Genomic DNA, 18506 nt, shown 5'->3' on the forward strand with positions numbered 1-18506 from the left:
CCCGGTAGCCCGCCTGGCCAGTCCGCCCCTGATTTTAAACGTTAAATATATTGTCGTGAAAAGATTGTTACGTATATCCAGAAAAAAAGGCAATAAATTAATAATAATTTTTATTGTCGGTCCATCCATTAACATGTGATTCGATAAATTTCATCACGTGATCGGTTAATCAACTAATTTGATTGTCACGCTTTTATATACCGGTTCAAGGGTTTCAGAAAGAAACTAATTTTATATTTGTGAAACATTAGTGTTGTTCTTATGACCACACAGAATCAGATCGAATTTTGCACCTGTAGTGTATGCACAACTGATGTCGTTTAATATGTAGGCTGTCCGTAACGCGCCATGAGCAGTCTATGTTGAAAAATGTTATTGTTTTTAGAAAATTGCTCCCGTTGATTTAGTTTTTCTTTAATTCTTCAAGATTTTCTTGTTTTCAAAACAGTCGTGAAGGTCGGATGAGTGAAAGTTTCTTAATAAAAATACAGCATTTCCTTGATTTGAATATTTATCTAACAAAGAAAATTAATTTCACTACGAATCCAACAAATTCTTGTTACAAGTGTGCGTCATACATATGACCAACTTAATTTTAATCAAATGTATTGGAAAACAATCCAGTTAATCTGTTTTCCACATTACATTATAAATACAACATTTATCGTAAACAACTTCAGTAATCAAGATGCGTTCTTTACTGCTAGACCTACTAATCTGTATTTTACTTGTTAAAGTTAGTAAGAGCGAAAAAATTACTTTCGAAAATGTAACATTCCGGTGGCGTGTTGATAACGAACTAATAGAATCGGTAGCTACATCTGAGAGTCTTAAGAAAATCATTCCTGATGTAACCAAAGTGTCGGTGCACATCTTGGGACACGTTCCCATCTTGTACGAAAAATCGATTTTCGATATACCAAATTTGAACGGACTTAACTTGTCCGATGTGGGTTTGGAGGAAATCGAATCGCAAGCTTTTGGTAACTTACCACCTTTGGAAAATCTCCTTCTATCGTGGAATAACTTGACACAAATCAAAACTGATACTTTTTCCGATCTAAATGTATCGAATGTAGATTTGTCTTTCAACTCAATCACCCTTCTAGAACCAGGAGCCTTCAAGAATTTCAACGCTTCTATCGTGTCACTTGATAGCAACAGACTCACTGAATTGTTAAGTGGTGTTTTTGAGAACGTTACCCTTGGAAGCTTGAGTTTGAATGATAATCTTCTCCACACCATCCCACCAACGGCTCTGTCTTCAATTGGACTGACAAAATTGTATTTGCTTGGGAACAATTTCGAAGAAATCGATCCGGAAGTCTTTGACCTGCAAGAATTGGTATCACTCGATTTGGATTACAACTCAATCAAGCTTCTGCGACCTGGTGATTTGAGAAACTTGCCAGAGTTGAAGAAACTCTGGCTTTCGGGAAACGAGTTGGAAGAAATCCCAGAAGGGGTTTTCAACAACACCAAACTCATCTATTTGTATCTAGCCACAAACAATATTGTTAAAATTGCGAGTAAAGCTTTTGAGGACATGTCTGCGCTTAGAGTGTTGAACATTGACTCCAATAATGTTACACATTGAGATGATAATTGGCTGAGTGGGGCAAAATCAGTTTCTGAAGTATCAGTCAGGTATAATTTGATTACTGAGATTCCAGACGAAGTATTCAAGAATAACTCTGATGTGACAAGTATTAATTTCCAGGGGAATAAAATGAGGAATATTTCAGCTAAAACGTTTTATAAATTAGAACACATTGATTATTTAAATTTGGCCAATAATGAAATTGATCACTGGAATCCAGATTTATTGGTTGATGTTAATGTTGGTAGTTTGGATTTGAAGGAAAATTAGTTATCCTGTATTGAAGGAGATTTGGAGACAGTTTTCAGAAATGTTGAAAGTACCCATTTAGAGAATAATCCTTGGAATGAACAGTGTGTTAAGAAAGTTGAGGAGTTTATTATGAACAAGAAGGTGGATGTATCCTAATTTTATGCTAGTTTCTGCCTTAATGTTGTGGTTTTTGATTAAATGTTACTTTTTCAGTTATGCAACTTTTGTTTCTTTTCGTGGAGAATTTTTTTTACTTTGAATATTTTTATTTAATTTTTACTTTTGACGATTTATCAAACATGTAATTTTTCCCATCGTATTTTACTGATTGATCAAGACGTATTAGTACAATTTTATAAACGTGAAAAATGTTAAAAGGAGAGCAATTTCTGTCAGCCAGATTTTATCACAGTTATGGGTGGGGCTTAATCTCGTGATGAGTTTTTCATTCGTTGCCAGATCAAAGGCCGAAACGTAACTGGAAAATTAGTATTTTCCTACAAAAATTTACCATTTTAAACATGTTTTAATTTATTATCATGAAAAGATGACTACGTATATTAAGAAAAAATAAGAAAAAAGTAAGCCCCGCCCACCCTCCCTTTTCCAGTTGTGATGATTTTTTTTATTCGTCGTCAGCCAAGAGGGCGGAGCTTGCAAAATCCTTATTTCTCTACAAGAAATTACCACGGACATGTTTTTGAGTATCGTGTTGTTTAAGGAATACCAGTTATGTTTATTAAGTAAAAATTTAAAGCCAAACTCAGATTGAGACGAATGAGAGGGGCTCATGTTTTGGCTTTCTTTTGTACTTAAAGATACAACACATAGCAATTTCTTGTAGAAAAATAAGGATTTCGTAATTAAGCTCCGCCCCATGACTTACGACGAGTAATAAAAGTCACGATTGAGATAAGGCGGGTGGGCGGGGAATATATCTTACCTTTTTTTCTTAATATACGTAGTCATCTTTCCACAACAAGAGACTTAAAACATGTTTAAAATGGTAATTATTTGTACTGAAATATGGATTTCTTCATCACTATTGAGGATTACTTGTTATTTATCAGTCGCCCTGTGCTATAGTACAGACTAGTAGGTTTGCCAGTGAAGAACACATCTTGAGTACTGAATATGTATACGTTAAATGTCATATTTATAAGGTAACATAGAAGGTTGTGAAAGTGATTAAAATTAAGTTTGTGAGTGGCGTGGTGTCTGACTCACACTTTTAAAAAGAATTTCTAGTATGCGTGGTGAAATGATTTTTTTATTATTACTTATCTGACCTTCACTATGTTTTGAAAACAACAAAATCTGAATGAATTGTGCCATTTTCTATCTATCCTAATATCTAATTCAGTGAAAAGGCCGTTAAAAAACAACAGTTTTATCTGCATATGTATTAAACCAAGAAGTGAATATTTATTAAACCAAAAACTTTTGACTAAAATTTTACTATACCTATGATAGCTGTAAAACATCTCCAAGATTTCAAAGCAATCGGTTTTTTGGTTCCTGATTAAATAAATAAAATAATTTCACGCATTCATTACCCTGTATATGCAAATCCAAAAAATATGAATCGAATGATAAATTACAAGTTCAGACTCACCATATTTTCTACATTTTAGATAGGATTTATTGACAAAATTTCGAGCTGACGTCATCAATTTTTTTGGAGTGGACAAGTAAGTATATTTTGAATAAAAACTTATCATGCTTATCATAACTGTAAATGATCTGCAAGATTTCAAAGCATTCGGTTTTGGAGATTCCAAATTAAATGTCAAAATGTTGTTCTCTAATTTTGATTTTTTTTATAAAAATGTGGACGTTTCGGGTAAAATCTCAGTTCGGAGTCATAAATTATATATGTAAGACTATGTTATTTGATACAATTTAAAACCCATTTACTATGTACAATTTTGAAGTGACGTCATCACATTAGTGGTGGGGATGATTAGACAAATTTTGGTTAGCGTTTTACCATCTACATGATATACCTAGTATAAATACAAAATTTGACAACAATTGGCCCAGTAATTTCGGAAATTATCTGTCTAATAAAAATCCGGGACGGCAGACAGACGGACAGACGGACAGACAGACAAACGGACAGACAAACGGAAACGGGAGAACTATTTCTACTTACTGTAGGGGTCATAAGTGGTTGAGCAAACGTAAATGTAGAGAGTCGGTCGACGGATTCGATAAGCTTTATCAAATAATCCTATCAAAATTATAGCGTCTCATTTGACACATTTGACGTATTTTTTTTTTTTATATATATATCAAGAAATGGAGAGTGAAATGAAAGGCTTGCTATCTTTTTACTCTTTAGACCAATTTTTTTTTCCGGATCATAGGAAAGTATGATTATTTAATAAATAATAACATTTGTTTTTGTTCTAAAAATTGAGGCACATTTTCCTAAAACGAATTCTAGATACTATGCAGATTTCCAGTCAATGAGTTTTCAGATTGTTTCACAGTTTTAACCGAGATGTACTGTCAATTCTGATTTACGGATTATTAAACTCATCTGGTGAACTGAAAATTTCATGAGTCTTGGCATTCTAGATCTTCCTTTTCTAGTTTGAAGATACGCCCAAAATTTTTTAGAGTTTGATGAAATTTATGATTGTAATTGGTTTGTGTATTGATTATTAATTAATTAATTAGTTATTAATACTTAAATGGGCGCCTTAAGGCTACCAAGACTTGGTGGTTTCATTCTTTACAACCATTCATGCAATTGTTATCTAGTATCTGCCGATTTTATTTTAGTTTTATAGATAGAAAATTGTACAATTCCTGTAAGACTTTGTTGTTTTCAAAACGGTAAGTAAAAGTTGTATGAGTAAGTCGCTTAACAAAAACCCATTTCCTTAATTTGAATATTTATTTAATAAGGAAAATTCATTTCACCACGAATCCTAGCAATTCTGTTTAAAAGTGTGTGTCACAGAGATAGATGTGACTAATTTCCTCTATGTTAGCTTATATATACGATATTTAACGTAAACAGCTTCAGTAATCAAGATGCGTTCTTCACTAGTAAACCTGCTAGTCTGCACTTTTCTTGTCAAAGTTGGTAACAGTGAAAATACCTTCGAGAACGTGACAGTTGTGCTTGCTCGTAATGACGTACCAGAAACAACGGTAGCTACATTTGACAGTCTTAAGGAAGTTATTCCTGACGTAAAAGACGAGGTGAGAATCACTGGAAACGTTCCCATCTTGTACGAAAACTCGATCTTCGATGTACCAAGTCTGTTCAGTCTTGACCTGTCTAACGTAGGTTTGGAAGAAATCAAACCGGGAGCTTTTGGTAATGTACCACTTTTGAACAAACTCGTCCTGAATTCGAACAACCTGACAGAAATCCAAAGTGATACATTTACCGATCTAAATGTAAAGTATATAGATTTGTCTTCCAACTCAATCTTCCTTCTACAACCAGGAGCCTTCACGAATTTCAAAGCTTATCACGTGACACTTGAAAACAACAAACTCACTGAACTTTCATGTGGTGTTTTTGAAAATGTTACTCTCGGAATATTAAATTTGGGTAGTAATTCTCTCTACACAATCGCACCAAAAGCTCTGTCTACACTTGGATTGACAAGGTTGAATCTGTTTGGGAACAATCTCGAGGAAATCGATCCAGACGTTTTTGATATGCAAGAGTTAACATCACTCAGTTTGAATTACAACTCAATCAAGTTTCTGCGACCTGGTGATTTGAGAAACTTACCACAGTTGGATGATCTCTGGCTTTCGGAAAACGAGTTGGAAGAAATACCAGAAGGAGTTTTCAACAATACCAAACTCGCCTACTTGCATCTAGACAGAAACCATATTGCTGAAATTGGGAGCCAAGCTTTTGATAACATGTCAGCGCTTATATTGTTGAACATTGACTCCAATAATCTAACACAATGGGATAATCATTGGCTGAATGGAACATCGTCAGATGCTTCTATTTTAGTCAGGTACAATCTAATTAGGGAGCTTCCAGACGAAGCATTCAAGAGTTATCCTCAAGTGACTAGTATTGATTTTCAGGGGAATAAAATTAGGAACATTTCAGATAACGCTTTTGATAACTTAGTAGTCTCTGATTATTTGAATTTGGCTTCTAATGAGATTGATAACTGGGATCCAAATTTATTGGACAACGTTATTATTATTAGTTTGGATCTCAGCAAAAATAAGTTAAAATGCATCGAAGGAGATTTGCATGAAATTTTCAGAAATGTTGGATTCGTATATTTGGAAAATAATCCTTGGGATGAACAATGCGCTAAGAAGATTGAGGAGTTTCAAAATAATAAAAACTGGATATCATGGTGGGGTGGTTACCAACGACACTAATTTAGAGATTATTGTGCTATAATTATTATAAATATCCGGTTTTTAGTTTAATAATACGTATACTTAGAACAACTGTATTTTCATTAGATTTGAAAATTTTAATTTAATAAATTTAATCTAATTAAAAAAATTGGTTCGACAGAACTTCCCTCGCAGCACAATGAAACATATCCAGCATTTTTTCCTTAAATATCCTAATACTAAGTTTTTATTGGGAGCACTGTTTCATAAAATGTATATACATAATAAATCATCCAATAATCATATTATTTTACCTATGACTGTCAATAATAAATTCCTGCATAACTTCAGTGATGTATGTGAAGCATTTAGTAAATATTTTTCGTCAGTCTATTCGTATAATAATGTATCTAACTTCAGTATTGACTTCAACATTAATTCGATAAATCTTAGTAGTATAAACTTAAATTTTAATGATGTTGCAGGTGCTTTGTTGAGGCTTGATGTAAACAAGGGTGCTGGTCCTGACTGTATACCCCCTAGATTTTACAAAGAATGCAGTTCATTGGTATTACCCCTTGTAATATTATTTAATCTTTCTCTTCAATCCGGTAAATTCCCGTCTTCATGGAAAACTGCATATGTGGTGCCTGTGCATAAATCTGGAAGTAAGTCAGTTGTCGACAACTATAGACCTATCTCAATTCTATCAACACCTACCAAGGTTTTTGAATCATTAGTACATGTGCATGTTACCTCTGCTCTTAAAGGTTTTTTCTCTGATCATCAACATGGCTTCATTAGCAAAAGGTCAACAGTAACTAATCTGTTGCATTACACTAATGACATTATAACGACTATTGATGCTGGTCATGAGGTACATGCTGTATACACTGATTTTAGTAAAGCTTTTGATAAACTCAATCATGAAATTTTGATTCATAAACTTATGTCACTTGGAATTTCTGGTTCATTGCTATCATGGCTTGTCAGTTATCTTACCAACAGATATCAGCAAGTGAAATGGAATGATTTACTATCTGATTTCCAGCATGTGCCTTCAGGAGTTCCTCAAGGTTCAATTTTGGGACCTTTGCTATTTTTGATATATATTAATGATGTTAGCTGTAATTTTCTTTGTAAATTTGCCCTGTTTGCTGATGACCTTAAAATGTACAGTGTTATAAAAGACGAATCAGATATGAAATTATTGCAACATGATCTTGATTGTTTAACGAAATGGTGTGCTAAAAACTTGATGGTATTAAATCTTGATAAGTGTCAGGCCATTAACTTCAGTAGGAAAATAAAGCCTAATAAACCGTGTTATTTGATTGACAACAAAATTCTGAAAATAAATACTGTGATCAAAGATCTTGGAGTCTTCCTAGATAGCAAATTAACCTTTAAATTTCATTGTGACTTTGTTATCGCCAAAGCAAATAAATTGCTTGGGTGTATTAAAAGGTTTACTAGGAACTTTACCGATGTTCGCACCCTGACTATATTGTTTATTACATTTGTGCGATCTGTACTTGAATATGGGTGTTTAATCTGGGCCCCATACTACAGGACTCATGTTGAGAGAATTGAAAAAATTCAGCATAAATTTATAAGATCCATGCTTCATGGGTTACCCACGAATGTAAGTTCTTCCATGGAACTTAGTAGATCCTACTTAGGACTTGATTTATTAGAATCTCGTAGACTTTTTCTAAAAGTATGTTTCGTTTATAAAGTATTAAATAATCAATATGACGTACCGAATATTATTAATTTACTGCAGTTTAACGTCCCTTGTTATACCCTCAGGTCAGTTCCGTTGTTCTACATAGATTTTTGCCAGTCTAATTATGCGTTACGATCACCCATGAATTCTCTAATGTTTGCATGTAATAGTGTAAGTGATTATGTTGACTTCTTTGCGGACATGTTACCCACTTTTAAGAGAAATATTAGAGCTATATTATTGTAATCTTTTTGAACCATGTGTACCTTGTGTTATCGTTCTTTCCATGTACCGATGTATGCTGTAAAGGCTTTTTTGCCGTAAATAAACTATATATATAAAAAATTTTAACAACAGCATAGACAGAAAATGGTTCAATGGTTTGTTGTTTTCAAGCAATTTCCAACAGTGAAGGTCTGATGAGTAAGTAACTGGACGAGATAAGCATATCCTCGATTTGAATATTTATCTCATAATGAAAATTCATTTCGCCACGAATCCATCAAATTCTTTTTAAAAGTCCATGTTATACATGTGACTAACTTAATTTTAATCAAATTTGTTGGAAAACAACTCATCGATCACACCCACATATCTTTCCATATTACCTTATAAATATGATATTCAACGTGAAGACCATCAGTCACCAAGATGCCTTCTTTATTACTAAACCTAGTGGTCCGTATTTGTCTTTTCAATGTTAGTAACAGTGATAAAATGACTTTCGAAAATGTGACAGTTCGGTCTTATTTTTACAAAGGAGCACTAGAAACGCAAGCTACATCTGTCAATCATAAAAAAATTATTCCTGACGAAGAACAAGTGAGGGTGGACATCACTGGAAGCGTCCCCATCTTGTACGAAAAATCCGTTTTCGATATACCAAATTTGAACAGTCTCAACTTGGCTAAGGTGGGTTTGGAAGAAATCAAGCCCGGAGCTTTTGGTAATTTACCACTTTTAGACACTCTTTTTTTGAATCGGAATAACTTGACACTAATCAAAAGTGGTACTTTTACCGATCTAAATGTATCATATCTGGATTTGTCATCCAACTCAATCTTCCTTTTACAACGAGGAGCCTTCAAGAATTTCAAAGCTGATGAAGTGTCACTTGATACGAACAAACTCACTGAAATTCCAAGTGGTGTCTTCGAAAATGTTACTCTGAGAAGCTTAAGTTTGACTGATAATCATCTCTACATCATCGCACCAAAAGCTCTGTCTGCAATTGGATTGACTACATTGAGTCTGTTTGGTAACAAGCTCGAAGAAATCGATCCGGAGGCGTTTGATATGCAAGAATTAGTATCACTCGATTTGGATGATAACTCAGTCAAGCTTTTGCGACCAGGTGATTTGAGAAACTTGCCAGAGTTGGAGGCGTTCAGTGTCGAGAAAAATGAGTTGAAAGAAATCCCAGATGGTATTTTCAATAACACCAAACTCACCTACTTGAATCTAGCTGCAAACCAGATTGTTAAAATTGCGAGCACAGCTTTTGATTGCATGTTGGCGCTTACACTGTTGAGGATTGACTCCAATAATCTAACCCAGTGGGATGATTGGCTGACATCACCGTCTGCTTCTATTTTAGTTCGTTTTAATCAGATTACTGAGATTCCAGATGAAGCTTTCAAGAACTATTCTCGGTTGTTCAATATTAATCTTCAAGGGAATCGCATCAGGAAAATTTCAACTAAAGCTTTTCGCAAATTGGAACAGCTTCGTCATTTTAATTTGGCCGATAATGAGATTGATAACTGGGATCCAGATACATTGGGGAATGTTAGCATTGTTAGTTTGGATCTCAGTGGAAATAGGTTAAAGTGTATTAAAGGAGATTTGGAAACAATTTTCAAGAATGTTCAAAAGATATATTTGGAAAATAATCCTTGGAAAAAAGAGTGTGCTAAGAAGGTTGAGAAGTTTCAGGAAAAAAAGAAACAGGTACCGTAGTGGGATGGTTAGCAACTATTACAATGTTATAGAATATTGTGCTATAATAAATATATAGTGTTTACTGTAATACATATGCAAATAGAACAACTGTTGTTTTTTTACTTTCTACTTTCACACTTTCTCGACCTTTCATGACCTAGCGTACGAAGAAATAGGTCGCCCATTTCCGTCTGTTTGTCTGTCCGTCTGTCCGTCTGTCTCTCTATCTGTCTGCCGTCACGGATTTTTATTAGACAGATAAATGGGTTAGACAAATTTGATGTGTATTATGAATATCATATAGACTATGAAATGTTAACCAAACTTTGTTTTCTGTTAAAATTAACAATCAGATGTTTTTTCAAATTTTCCGTTGTTATCACGAAAGCGAAAATCGCAAACTCAAATTTTATAATATTATAAGAAAGCAAGAAAACGTTTTCGTCAATTAAAATTAGTTCAAGATAGTCTTTTATCCATGAATTGAATAAAGTTTATTATTTTTTTTTATGGTGATGGGTATGGTGGTGGGGCTTAATTTTTGCCTTTATTTTTTACTTAATGTACATAGTATTTTTTGAACAACACGATACTCAAAAACATGTTTTACATGATAATTTCCTGTAGAGAAATAAGGATTTTAAGGTCCACCCTCTTGGCTCACTATGAATAAAAAATTCATTACAATAGACGTGGGGTAGGTGGGCGGGGCTTATATTTTGCCTTTGTTGTTCTTAATATTCGTAGTGTTCTTTTCGCAACAAGAAACTTAAAACGTGTTTAAATCAGGAAATATGGATTTTGTAATTACGTTGCGCCCCCCAGTCTGACAACGAATGGAAAATTCATCACCATTGAAATCCAAACGGATGGGTGGGGATTATTGTTTTTTGTTACTTAAAACACAAATATTTTTCTCTGAGCATCACTGAAGAACATGTATCACATGGTAATTTTTCTAGAAAAATACGAATTTTGCAATTAAGCTCCGCCCCCCTTGACTAATGACGAACAAAGAAAGAGCGTCACAATTGAGATAGGGTGGGTGGGTGGGGCTTATGTTTCCCTTTTTTTTTCTTCTTAATATATATTGTTTTTTCTCCATAACAAGAAACTGAAAACATGTTTAAAATGGTAAATTCTATCCCATATACTTCTCTACAGATTTATCCTTTTAAACATGTTTTCAGCTTCTTGTCGTGAAAAGAAAAGTAGGCACATGTTTAAAAAAAAAAACACAAAATACAAACCCCGCCCACCCACCCTCATTTCAATTGTCATAAAGTTTTTATTCATTGTGAGCAGAAGGGCGAAGTTTATTGGAAAATGCTTATTTCTCTACAAGAAATTACTTGTGAAACATGTTTTTAAACAAGATGTATATGTTAAGGAAAACAAATCCAAAAAATAAGCCCCACCCACCCGCCCCAATTTAATTGTGATGAATTTTTCATTCGTTATCAGACCGTGGGGCGGAACTTAATTGTAAAATCGATGTTTCTCGAGAAAAACTGACCATTTTAAACGTTAAATATATTGTCGTGAAAAGATTGTTACGTATATCCAGAAAAAAAGGCAATAAATTAATAATAATTTTTATTGTCGGTCCATCCATTAACATGTGATTCGATAAATTTCATCACGTGATCGGTTAATCAACTAATTTGATTGTCACGCTTTTATATACCGGTTCAAGGGTTTCAGAAAGAAACTAATTTTATATTTGTGAAACATTAGTGTTGTTCTTATGACCACACAGAATCAGATCGAATTTTGCACCTGTAGTGTATGCACAACTGATGTCGTTTAATATGTAGGCTGTCCGTAACGCGCCATGAGCAGTCTATGTTGAAAAATGTTATTGTTTTTAGAAAATTGCTCCCGTTGATTTAGTTTTTCTTTAATTCTTCAAGATTTTCTTGTTTTCAAAACAGTCGTGAAGGTCGGATGAGTGAAAGTTTCTTAATAAAAATACAGCATTTCCTTGATTTGAATATTTATCTAACAAAGAAAATTAATTTCACTACGAATCCAACAAATTCTTGTTACAAGTGTGCGTCATACATATGACCAACTTAATTTTAATCAAATGTATTGGAAAACAATCCAGTTAATCTGTTTTCCACATTACATTATAAATACAACATTTATCGTAAACAACTTCAGTAATCAAGATGCGTTCTTTACTGCTAGACCTACTAATCTGTATTTTACTTGTTAAAGTTAGTAAGAGCGAAAAAATTACTTTCGAAAATGTAACATTCCGGTGGCGTGTTGATAACGAACTAATAGAATCGGTAGCTACATCTGAGAGTCTTAAGAAAATCATTCCTGATGTAACCAAAGTGTCGGTGCACATCTTGGGACACGTTCCCATCTTGTACGAAAAATCGATTTTCGATATACCAAATTTGAACGGACTTAACTTGTCCGATGTGGGTTTGGAGGAAATCGAATCGCAAGCTTTTGGTAACTTACCACCTTTGGAAAATCTCCTTCTATCGTGGAATAACTTGACACAAATCAAAACTGATACTTTTTCCGATCTAAATGTATCGAATGTAGATTTGTCTTTCAACTCAATCACCCTTCTAGAACCAGGAGCCTTCAAGAATTTCAACGCTTCTATCGTGTCACTTGATAGCAACAGACTCACTGAATTGTTAAGTGGTGTTTTTGAGAACGTTACCCTTGGAAGCTTGAGTTTGAATGATAATCTTCTCCACACCATCCCACCAACGGCTCTGTCTTCAATTGGACTGACAAAATTGTATTTGCTTGGGAACAATTTCGAAGAAATCGATCCGGAAGTCTTTGACCTGCAAGAATTGGTATCACTCGATTTGGATTACAACTCAATCAAGCTTCTGCGACCTGGTGATTTGAGAAACTTGCCAGAGTTGAAGAAACTCTGGCTTTCGGGAAACGAGTTGGAAGAAATCCCAGAAGGGGTTTTCAACAACACCAAACTCATCTATTTGTATCTAGCCACAAACAATATTGTTAAAATTGCGAGTAAAGCTTTTGACGACATGTCTGCGCTTAGAGTGTTGAACATTGACTTCAATAATGTTACACATTGGGATGATAATTGGCTGAGTGGGGCAAAATCAGTTTCTGAAGTATCAGTCAGGTATAATTTGATTACTGAGATTCCAGACGAAGTATTCAAGAATAACTCTGATGTGACAAGTATTAATTTCCAGGGAAATAAAATTAGGAATATTTCAGCTAAAACGTTTTATAAATTAGAACACATTGATTATTTAAATTTGGCCAATAATGAGATTGATAACTGGAATCCAGATTTATTGGTTGATGTTAGTGTTGGTAGTTTGGATTTGAAGGAAAATAAGTTATCCTGTATTGAAGGAGATTTGGAGACAGTTTTCAGAAATGTTGAAAGTACCCATTTAGAGAATAATCCTTGGAATGAACAGTGTGTTAAGAAGGTTGAGGAGTTTATAATGAACAAGAAGGTGGATGTATCCTAATTTTATGCTAGTTTCTGGCTTAATGTTGTGGTTTTTGATTAAATGTTACTTTTTCAGTTATGCAACTTTTGTTTCTTTTCGTGGAGATTTTTTTTTATTTTGAATATTTTTATTTAATTTTTACTTTTGACGATTTATCAAACATGTAATTTTTCCCATCGTATTTTACTGATTGATCAAGACGTATTCGTACAATTTTATAAACGTGAAAAATGTTAAAAGGAGAGCAATTTCTGTCAGCCAGATTTTAACAGAGTGTAAATACGTTCATTAAGAATAGATTCAAAGATTTTCGAAAAGTTGCAAACTAAACATAAGCCGGTAAATTTCTTTCAGATCGTAGGAAAAAAAAAAACTGGTGACTTAACTCCGACAAATCTTGATGGTTTCATTCACTACAAAATAAATATGTGTAATTATTATTTATAGTACGCCTAATTTTATTTAAGATCTTTTTGCGTACACTTTTAAAAAAACAAGGCGGAAAGTTACCTCTAAAGTAAAGATATTCTATTAATAAATTGGCGACATAACACTCGGTGGTTTTGTCCACTACAAATCTGTTTTATTGTTTATCCAAAAATTAACAAACTACCACCAGTTGAATTAAGTTGGTACCAAATAAAATCCCCACTAGGGCTTATTTTTACACTGGCAAGTTGGTAGTACTAAAAACTTGAAATTCGAAATTAGCACAATTTTGCTAAATATGCACAGATTTATGCACTTTTTTTTCTGATACAATTAACAATCAGATCTTTTCCAAATTTTCCGTTGTTATCACGAAAGCGAAAATCGCAAAATCAAATTTTATAACATTATAAGAAAGCAAGAAAACGTTTTCGTCAATTAAAATAAGTTCAAGATATTTTTTTTTCCATGAATTTATTAAAGTTTATTAGTTTTTTTTGTTGAGATGGCTATGCGTAGGGCTTAATCTTTGGCTTTATTTTTTACTTTATGTACATAGTATTTTTTGAACAACACGATACTTAAAACCATGTTTTATATGATAATTTCCTGTAGAGAAATAAGGATTTTAAGGTCCACCCTCTTGGCTCACTATGAATAAAAAATTCATTACAATAGACGTGGGGTGGGTGGGCGGGGCTTATATTTTGCCTTTGTTGTTCTTAATATTCGTAGTGTTCTTTTCGCAACAAGAAACTTAAAACGTGTTTAAATCAGGAAATATGGATTTTGTAATTATGTTTCGCCCCCCAGTCTTACAACGAATTGAAAATTCATCACCATTGAGATCCAGACGGATGGGTGGGGATTATTGTTTTTTGTTACTTAAAACACAAATATTTTTCTCTGAGCATCACTGAAGAACATGTATCACGTGGTAATTTTTCTAGAAAAACGGATTTTGCAATTAAGCTCCGCCCCCTTTGACTAATGACGAACAAAGAAAGAGCGTCACAATTGAGATAGGGTGGGTGGGTGGGGCTTATGTTTTGCTTTTTTTTTTCTTCTTAATATATATTGTTTTTTCTCCATAACAAGAAACTGAAAACATGTTTAAAATGGTAAATTCTATCCCATATACTTCTCTACAGATTTATCCTTTTAAACATGTTTTCAGTTTCTTGTCGTGAAAAGAAAAGTAGGCACATCTTTTAAGAAAAAAAAAAAAACAAAATACAAACCCCGCCCACCCACCCTCATTTCAATTGTGATAAGGTTTTTATTCGTTGTGAGCACCAGAGCGAAGTTTATTGGAAAATGCTTATTTCTCTACAAGAAATTACTATGTGAAACATGTTTTTAAACAAGATGTATATGTTAAGGAAAACAAATCCAAAAAATAAGCCCCACCCACCCGCCCCAATTTAATTGTGATGAATTTTTCATTCGTTATCAGACCGTGGGGCGGAACTTAATTGTAAAATCGATGTTTCTCGAGAAAAACTGACCATTTTAAACATTAAATATATTGTCGTGAAAAGATTGTTACGTATATCCAAAAAAAAAAGGCAAAATTTAATTGTGAATTTTGAAATTCACAAAAAAAAAATATATTTCGTAGTGTAAATTGTGTAATTTTTAATAATAATTTTTATTGTCGGTCCATCAATTAACATGATTCGATAAATTTCATCACGTGATCGGTTAATCAACTAATTTGATTGTCACACTTTTATATACCGGTTCAAGGGTTTCAGAAAGAAACTAATTTTATATTTGTGAAATATTAGTGTTGTTCTTATCACCTCATAGAAACAGATCGAATTTAGCCCCTGTAGTGTATGCAAAACTGATGTCGTTTAATATGTAGGCCGTCCGTAACGCGCCATGAGCAGTACGAGTATATGCTGAAAAAATTTTATTGTTTTTAGAAAATTTTTCCGGTGATTTAGTTTTTCTCTATTTCTTCAAGATTTTGTTGTTTTCGAAACAGTCGAGAAGGTCGGATGAGTAAAAGTCGTTTAACAAGAATTGCGCATTTCCTTGATTTGAATATTTATCTAATAAAGAAAATTAATTTCACTACGAATCCAACAAGTTGCTTTTACAAGTGTGCGTCATACATGTGAACAACTTAATTTTATTCAAATTAACGTTTATCGTAAACAACTTCAGTAATCAACATGCGTTCTTTACTGCTAGACCTACTAATCTGTATTTTCCTTAAAGTTAGCAAGAGCGAAAACATTACTTTCGAGAATGTGACAGTCCAGTGGCGTGTTAATAACGAACTAATAGAATCGGTAGCTACATTTGAGAGTCTTAAGAATATCATTCCCGATGTAACCCAAGTGTCGATATATCAAATTTGAAAAGACTTGACTTGTCCAACGTGGATTTGGAAGAAATCGAAGTGGAAACTTTTGGTAACTTACCACCTTTGGAAAGTCTTCTTCTATATTCGAACAACTTAATAGAAATCAAAACCGATACTTGTGGTGTGTTGGACATTGACTCCAATAATGTTACACATTGAGATGATAATTGGCTGAGTGGGGCAAAATCAGTTTCTGAAGTATCATCAGTCAGGTATAATTTGATTACTGAGATTCCTGACGAAGTTTTCAAGAATTATTCTAATCTGACCAATATTGATTTCCAGGGGAATAAACTTAGGTAAATTTCAGCTAAAGCTTTTTATAACATTGATCATTTAAATTTGGCCAATAATGAGATTGATAACTGGAATCCAGATTTATTAGGTAATGTTACAATTGTTAGTTTTGATCTCAGTGGAAATAGGTTAAAGTGTATTAAGGAAGATTTGGAGACAATTTTCAGAAATGTTCGAATTGTATATTTGGATAACAATCCTTGGGAGGACGAATGCGCTAAGAAGATTGAGGAGTTTCAGTAGAAAGAACAATAGGTTAGGAACTATATTGATGCGATGGTTATCAACTATGCTGATTCTATAGAGTACTGTGCTGTAATAAATATGCAGTTTTTGTTTTAAAACATGTGCAGATAGAACAACTGTTTTTTTTAAAAACGAGTTTAATTGTGTAGATTTGACATTATTTTTTGTTCAACACGGTAGGTGTCCCCGATAAAATAATATAAAGTTTTAGATAGACAATGGTACAATTCCTTAAAGTAGTACAGTTCGATGAGTAATCGCATTTAACAAAAATCTAGCGCTGCCTTGATTTGAATATTTTTTTAATAAAGAAAATTTATTTCACTACGAATCCAAGAAACAGTCATTAAGTGAGTAACTTGATTTTAATAAAACGTGTTGGAAAATCCTTTATTACCGTATAAATACAACGGTCAGCATAAACAGCTCCAGTTATCAAGATGCGTTCTTCACTAGTGAACCTACTCCTGTGTACTTTTCTTTTGAAAGTTAGTAACACTGAAAAGATTACTTTCGAAAATGTGACAGTTCGATGGTATGTTGGTAAGGAGAAGCAAGAAACCGTATATACATCTGACAATCTTAAAAAAATCATTCCTATTGAAGAAGAAAAAGTGCTCGTGTGGATCGATGGCAGCATTCCCATCTTGTACGAAAAATCAGTTTCCGATATACCAAATCTGAACCTACTCAGCCTATCCGGTGTAGGTATGGAAGAAATCAAACCCGGTGCTTTTGGTAATTTACCACTTCTAGAAGCTCTCTTTCTGGATTCGAATAACTTGACAGAAATCAAAACTGATACTTTTGTCGATTTAAATGTATCTTACATAGACTTGCCATCCAACTCAATTGTCCTTCTACAACCAGGAGCTTTCAAAAATTTCAAAGCTGTACGCGTGGAGCTTGATAACAACAAACTCGCAGAACTTCCAAGTGGTGTCTTCGAAAATTGTACTCTTGGAAGCTTGAGTTTGAGTGACAATCTTCTTCACACCATCGCACCAAGTGCTTTGTCAACAATTGCATTGACCAGATTGAGTCTGTTTGGGAACAAACTCGAGGAAATCCAACCAGAGGTCTTTGACATGCAAGAATTAATAGCACTAGATTTGGATGTAAATTTAGTCAAGCTTCTGCGACCCGGTGATTTGAGAAACTTACCAAAGTTGAAGATACTTAGACTTGCGAGAAACGAATTGAAAGAAATCCCAGAGGGGGTTTTCAACAATACCAAACTCACTCGGTTGGATTTAAACGGAAATAAGATTGCTAAAATCGCGAGAAAAGCTTTTGATGACATGCCAGACCTTGTAGCATTGTACATTAACTCCAATAATCTAACCCAGTGGGATAATAATTGGCTGAGAGGGGCAAAATCACTTGCTCATATTTCAGTCAATTTTAATCAGATAATGGAGATTCCAGACGAAGCGTTCAAGAATTATCCTCGTATGACAAGTATTGGTCTTCAGGGGAATAAAATTAGGAAGATTTCAGCCAAAGCATTTGATAAGTTGGAACATGTTGATTTTTATTTAAACTTGGCCTCTAATGATATTGATAGTTGGAGTCCAGATTTGTTGGGGAATGTTAATGTTGTTCTCTTGGGTCTCAATGGAAATAAGTTACAGTGTATTGAAGGAGATTTGAAGACGGTTTTCAAAAACGTTGAAGTTACAAATTTGCGAAATAATCCTTGGAATGAAGAGTGTGTTAACAAGATAGAGGAGTTTATTCAAACGCCAGAGGAGTTAGTTGATTAAGGCGGATTCTAATTTTATAAATATGTAACACTGATTTAACACAAATGTAGTT

General features: G+C 33.7%; 5 protein-coding genes across 5 annotated transcripts; all 5 read left to right on the forward strand.

Annotated features, from left to right (window-relative positions):
- Positions 1 to 688: 688 nt before the first annotated feature.
- Positions 689 to 1597, forward strand: LOC135130820 (leucine-rich repeat-containing protein 15-like). The gene has a single exon (XM_064058242.1). The coding sequence runs from the start codon at positions 689 to 691 to the stop codon at positions 1595 to 1597; it is 909 nt and encodes a 302-aa protein (XP_063914312.1).
- Positions 1598 to 4897: 3300 nt separating this feature from the next.
- On the forward strand, positions 4898 to 6232 carry LOC135130821 (leucine-rich repeat-containing protein 15-like). Its single transcript, XM_064058243.1, has one exon. The coding sequence runs from the start codon at positions 4898 to 4900 to the stop codon at positions 6230 to 6232; it is 1335 nt and encodes a 444-aa protein (XP_063914313.1).
- Positions 6233 to 8601: 2369 nt separating this feature from the next.
- On the forward strand, positions 8602 to 9881 carry LOC135130823 (leucine-rich repeat-containing G-protein coupled receptor 4-like). The gene has a single exon (XM_064058244.1). It carries the CDS (start codon positions 8640 to 8642, stop codon positions 9879 to 9881), a length of 1242 nt encoding a protein of 413 aa, XP_063914314.1. The 5' UTR covers positions 8602 to 8639.
- A 2156-nt stretch (positions 9882 to 12037) lies between these two features.
- Positions 12038 to 13357, forward strand: LOC135130824 (leucine-rich repeat-containing protein 15-like). The gene has a single exon (XM_064058245.1). The coding sequence runs from the start codon at positions 12038 to 12040 to the stop codon at positions 13355 to 13357; it is 1320 nt and encodes a 439-aa protein (XP_063914315.1).
- Positions 13358 to 17128: 3771 nt separating this feature from the next.
- LOC135130825 (carboxypeptidase N subunit 2-like) lies at positions 17129 to 18454 on the forward strand. The gene has a single exon (XM_064058246.1). It carries the CDS (start codon positions 17129 to 17131, stop codon positions 18452 to 18454), a length of 1326 nt encoding a protein of 441 aa, XP_063914316.1.
- Positions 18455 to 18506: the final 52 nt, after the last annotated feature.

The sequence above is a fragment of the Zophobas morio genome, unplaced genomic scaffold, assembly GCF_036711695.1.
Source record: "Zophobas morio isolate AGI-343-1 ecotype UQ-CSIRO unplaced genomic scaffold, CSIRO_AGI_Zmor_V1 ptg000018l, whole genome shotgun sequence".
NCBI classification, from domain to species: Eukaryota; Metazoa; Arthropoda; class Insecta; order Coleoptera; family Tenebrionidae; genus Zophobas; species Zophobas morio.